This window comes from Danio rerio, chromosome 24 (assembly GCF_049306965.1).
Source record: "Danio rerio strain Tuebingen ecotype United States chromosome 24, GRCz12tu, whole genome shotgun sequence".
Taxonomy (NCBI): domain Eukaryota; kingdom Metazoa; phylum Chordata; class Actinopteri; order Cypriniformes; family Danionidae; genus Danio; species Danio rerio.
The window spans coordinates 14,448,091-14,454,116 of record NC_133199.1 but is presented as its reverse complement, the minus strand read 5'-3'; the positions used below and the strand labels follow the sequence as shown (position 1 = coordinate 14,454,116).

At 31.8% G+C, this 6,026-nt stretch overlaps 1 protein-coding gene across 4 annotated transcripts; it reads right to left on the bottom strand.

The window, feature by feature from the left end:
- Positions 1–452: 452 nt before the first annotated feature.
- Positions 453–5,852, bottom strand: eloca (elongin C paralog a). 4 transcript variants are annotated; one of them, XM_068217058.1, is made up of 5 exons: positions 5,796–5,842; positions 5,511–5,653; positions 5,317–5,347; positions 4,108–4,251; positions 453–924 (listed from the first exon to the last, which is right to left on the bottom strand). In XM_068217058.1, exons 3-5 carry the CDS (start codon positions 5,318–5,320, stop codon positions 734–736), a joined length of 339 nt encoding a protein of 112 aa, XP_068073159.1. In that variant the 5' UTR covers positions 5,321–5,347; positions 5,511–5,653; positions 5,796–5,842; the 3' UTR covers positions 453–733.
- Positions 5,853–6,026: the final 174 nt, after the last annotated feature.

Here is a 6,026-nt window from a genome sequence, read left to right as displayed (position 1 = left end):
GACGAGACTTTGGTCTAAGCAAAGTCAGACCTTACTGTCCTAAATAAATCATTACAAATCAAGACATGATCATATTTTATTTTGGTAAAATAAGTGTTATCTAGAGACCTTTACCTTTCATAAGCAACTTCTAATACCAAATGATTAACTAGAAGTCAAGTTATTTTTTGTTGTTCCTAAAACTTGGATAGGTGACAAGACATTTGTCAGGTAGTGTATCTATTGCATTATTTTGTCTTAAAAAAGCAATTTGAGTTTGCAATGACTTTCATCACAAATAGCTTGTTATTTTCAACTTTTAAAAAAATATTATGATAAATACAATAATTGAATATCTTTTTAAAAATTATTTTCATCAATCAGTACAACTAAGACTTACACTTGGTTCTTGGAAAACAGTTCAAATGTTCATTATTTTTGCTGTAAACAAAGTAACTCAAAACACAAAGATGTATGTGTGACAGTTATATATTTGGTTTATTCATATTTCTTTAAGACTTTCACAATTGTCCTGGTAGCATGTGTGCTATCAAATACAAAACGATTGTTAAAACAACATACAAAACATATATTATCTAGTCATTTCAAAGCACACAATACCAAATAAACAAACTAATAAAACAGAATAAAGAGCAAAACAGTTATAAATACACACTCAATACAAAATCATAGGAACATAAGGTGAACAGATTAAATTGAAGTCACAGTCAAATAACACACACTCCATTCCTGTTTAGCAGTCTAGGAAGTTTGCAGCCATGAGCAGTTCCAGGGCAATCTCAGGAGCAATGGGGAATTCTGGGATTTCTGTTGAGCTGTTGGTGTAGCGCACTTTATAGGTAAAATACATGCAAACTTTGGAGAGGACATGAGACGGGATCTCTCGGAAGTTCACCTCATTGGTTTCATTTTCAGCAAACTGACCTTGAAGAAAAACAAAATGTTAGAGTTTCTTTCTTGGATGGAAGAACTTGAACATAAACAAATCTCGCTCTGCCCAATATAGCCAATCACATTTTCCAGCAAAGCCATTTGTGTTGAAACCGGGAATGTTCTTCAAACATGGATTACTGGTTTTGATTGTTGGTGATTTGACATGATCGAGGATTTCTTGTTTTTTCAAAACTCATTCAGAGGCTTGTGCACAAAGCTGCTTTGATTTTTTTTTTACGCAGGTAAGTTCATGAGTAATGTTTACTAGCAAACTCTGAGGGCTCTACCATACACCTGATGCAATAAGGAGCAAGATGTGTTTGCCGCGACTAATTTCCAATCAGTGCAACAAAATTTTTTTTTACGGTTTGCACCACGTTGCTTAAATAGCATTCATTTGCACCACTTTGTAGACTTGTGTGTTCCGGTCTAAAAAGGAGGCATGTTAAAGCGCATTGTTGACGCGTTGCTGTTTTGAATAACTGAAATAGACTACACCATTAACCAACTAAAAGCTGGTCTAAAGTCCTTACAGTACTTACACACTGCATGATCTTTACATATGAAAAATATGAAAATTTTCATTTTTCTACATAAATGTAAAAAATATTTCTTCTAACTTCTATTTTCTTTATCTCAGGGGGCTTTTTCATCTTATTCATGATTATTAGCATTTTATAATGTTATCATTATTAGCAGTATTATTTATTATATGCATATTAATATTTGTTTTGAGTTCAGATTTGTCCACCTGTCAGGTTTTGAAGACATCTGCATCACCATATGGGGCATAAGAATAGGACGTGCGTTTGGACATAACTGTGTTTTTTAGCACGCTTCGTTAATATTGATCATTTATTCATTTGCTGGAATTTAGAACTGAATTTACAAATACTTTTGAAACAACTCTTTGTCCTTAACAAACTAAATTAAACATGTAGGCTAATGAATGTCTTCAGTGGAGTGTGCTTCCTTAAAGTAGTAAAGAGTAGTAATGAGAAGTAAAGAGTAAAAGTAAAAAGAAAGTAAAGAGGCCGAATGGAGCGTTCTCGCACTACATATGGCCTGTTTAACTGTTTTCTCGCTAGTGAAGCATTCAGTTTTTCAACCTACAAAGTCCGCCATGTGAATAGCAAATGCACCATGGCACGACGCAACTAATTATTAAAGGGAATGGGAGACTCTGATTGGTTTAATGCACGTTATGCTCAAAACCCATAACTCATCAAGAGAATAAGCACAACCCTGTTAGACCATGCGCCATGGCGCAAACTGCATTTTTCCATCCTTAAAATAGCATAAGTGATTTCAGATACACCCTTAATGTTTTTGCTCCATTCGATTTAGACTTTGCGCATAGATCATTAAAAATAGAGCCCTTTGTTTTCAGTCTCAGTATGGTGGGTTGTTTATGACCTGATTTTGTCGCCCTGGTAGCTTAACCTCCAGAGCAGTTTTTACTCTGGTTTAGAGTTTGTGAACCTCAACTGGACCAATCAGTTGTAAGTAAAGTGACTCATGCATAAATGGAACAAAGCCACTTCCTGTCCCAGTAAAAAAAATTAAAATTATTGCTCCAAATTAAAACCATTTATACTACAATAAATGTTGTACAATATATGATATATTATATACAACAATTTAAATTCTATAAATATTATATTATATTATATTATATTATATTATATTATATTATATTATATTATATTATATTATATTATATTATATTATATTTATATTATATTATACAAATGATAATTATTTAGACTATCAAATATTCAAATAGCTTTAATAATGAATGGCTCATTACATTTAAATTATTATACATTAAATTATTTTAATTTAAATTAAAATGTATATATAAATATTCACATATACACTTTTCAAATTTATCAGCCCTCCGATGAATTATATTCTTTTAAATATATTTCCCAAGAGCGGTATAAAATGAGAGTTTTTTTTTTCCCCCAACACATTTTAAAAATAATAGTTTTAAAAGAAGAAATCACTTTCTTCAGAAAAAAAAAATCTATATGAAATAATGTGAAAATGTCCTGACCTGTTAAACAGCACCTAATATTTCCATATTTAATATGAAAAAGAACACAAATTTAGCACATGGACTAATCATTGTGACATTAATTGTATGTTTACTTTAATATATAAAGCTTTTAAAATGTCTTTTGAGCTGTTGGTGAAACTCTATTATTCAAATCAGTTGATTGACTTGAATTAAGATAATAAAATTTGCTTTAATATGTCTGCTCAAACAACAACAGTGTTTATTTCTGCCCTGTGAATGCATTTACAATCATTATATTTCTAATAATCATGCATTTGTTAATCTTCAGCAGAGAACTGAATCAAACTGTTGCTCTCATCTGACACATTCAGGGGCACATGCTCCAGAGTTAATCACAAACTCTGGGTTAAACCCCGAGTTAACAGAGAAAGTTTTTTTCAAGCATTGTAATGTGAAACCACTTAACCTGATCTTAACCAGTTTTAATTTGTTTGGCTTCATCAACTCAATACTTACTTTGCAAGTAACTTATTCAAGTTGTATTGTGCCACAGGCCTCTAGGATGTAATGTATTTTGTATTTATTGCCATGTATTTATTTACAAAGGCTATTTTCATGGCAAGAACATTTCCATAATAAATAAACAATTAAGAACAACAAACAAATGAATACACAAGTTAAATAAGATTTTTAGTATTAATTAAAGATAAGAATTCTAAAATCTTTTCTGGTGTCACTTTGCTAAAAATGTCCTTAAGAGTGTTCATTTCACAAAAAAGTCTTCTGGAATCATTAAAATCAGGAGAGTCCAGTAAAATGTGTTTTACAGTAAGGGGAGTTGTGCAGAACAGATCATTTAACAAAAATGAAAAGATTCAGCATCTGTCAAATCATCTCAGATATTTTAGGTGAGGTAGAAAGAATGAACTCCTGAACTGAAACCATGAACAGTAAATGAACAAAAACAAAATCAGAATTCTGTGGAACTGAATGTGCCTTCTGAACTAAACCTGCTTCACACTGATGAAACTGCCTGTTTTCAGCATAAAACTGCATTGATACAGTATTTGCAATTTATGAAGCGCTATGCAAAAAAACATACCTGGACTTGCTTGATAACAGTGAGATTTTAAAGCATAACTGATACTCACCAGGTCCACTCAACATAGCCTTGATGGTGCCAGAGGTTAAAGCATGCTCTCTTTTCACAATAAATTCGTGGCCATCTGAGGAGATCAGCTTCACATACATGGCATCTGGCCCCTCACAACCACCATAATTCCTCTCTTCAACATCTGCTGGAAAATGGTATTTGAACACTTTACCCTCAAAATGCATTTGGGTTTTCAAATAAACTGTATTGTTTTTCTTAATACACATTACTATTTTAAGACACATCTTTTTTTTAAACGTTAGACATTTTGTTATGACTCTATTAGAACCAATGTTAAGAAAACCACATGTATTTAAATTTTTTATTGAAATATGAATGATGCTATATTTAAATGTTGAAAAAACCTGAAAAAAATACACTTTTGTGTGTGTGTGTTCCCGTCAGGCATGGGCCAGTATAAGATTCTGACGGTATGTTGACCTTGGATAAAAATATCATGGTTTCAAGGTTTTAGGGTATTGGGATTATTGCTTTAAAATATATTATTTTTAAATGTCAGTGTAAAAAAACAAAACCCTTTTTCCACTTTGAACACAATATATTTTATTTTAAAAAACATTTAAAGTATTTTGGAGCACTAAACATGTCAGGCTAAATAATTCGAATTCGAGTCATTGACCTCTGCTGCCTTCATTAGCTTCAAAATCACAGACTTCATTGCAATTTAAAATGGCATTTTGGATATTTTTTTCTGCCGGAAATACTGTTGTCATGAAAAAGAAGAAAAAAAGCATAAATAAAATTACATGTACTGTAGGAACGGTAGAGCAGAACATGTTGGCGGTTTTAAAACCTTGACTTTTACAAACCGCGGTAGACCTTGAAAACGGTTATTGTTCCATGTCTAGTGCCCTTTTCATCTTCAAGTGAACATTTTAATGAATAAACACATTTTAATGAATAAAGATGGTGCAATGATAAAATAAGTGTAATACCATGGTAAAACCATGACCGCATATAAAGATTTTGGTATAGTTATATATGACATATGGTTTTAGTTGAAAAACATTAAGTTTTGTCTTTATTTGTAAACCAAAAGCGTGTTAGTGTGGAGCGTGGAGTTGGTGCAGGAATGCACAAATCATATGAGATCAGTGATTAATTCTGAGCCGATGAAAACAATGGCTTATTTGCAATCAACAAACTAAAATATCCCAAAGAAATGAGGGATAAAATGAATACAAACCCATTGTTTCTCAGCCACTGTATTATTACACCTGCAAAAAAAAAAAAAACAGAATAAAGCATTAGGATATTTTTTGATGGTGTATTGCACAAGAAAACAGATAAATCATTTTGAGTCAGCAAATGAGAAGGGAAGAAAGGTTGCGTCAGAAAAAAAAAAACTAAAACTCTGAGAAAGTAAGGAGACACACTTACTCGAGCAGCTAACAGGTAACGTTAAATCATTACTAAAACACGATGTCTTCCTAAAAACCGGATCGTTGCTGTGTTTAGACTAATCTGCACTTAGTCCTTTCATATCTGTTACTTAAAACCCGTGTCATAAAAGCAGACTGTCGCTGTAATAGAAAACAAATCTTATACAATCTTGAATCAACTAGCATATCTCGCTAAGTATAATTATTTATTTTCGTAATGTGTCTTTTAATCATATATCCACATATATTATGAGGATAACGTATGTAAAACAGTCGCACTTACCACGAATTTAAAACAACAAAACAACTTTCGATACTCAGACAGGCACTGGATATAACTGATTATTTCCGGTTAAAAAATGTGTGTCTTATAAATAAAAGTCCTCTTTTTACTGACGTATATAATACATTTAAAATTACAAACACGAATGTTTAATTTCACTGATCATTAAAAATGTATTAAGAATATTTCCTGAAGCTATATGGCTGGCTACACGATAACGTTATAACAATT

Excerpts from the sequence above, each read along its gene's own strand:
- eloca (XM_005162638.4), bottom strand. Across the intron at positions 925-4,107 it reads GGCTATGTTGAGTGGACCTG|GTCAGTTTGCTGAAAATGAA; the intron begins GTGAGTATCAGT and ends TTTTTCTTCAAG.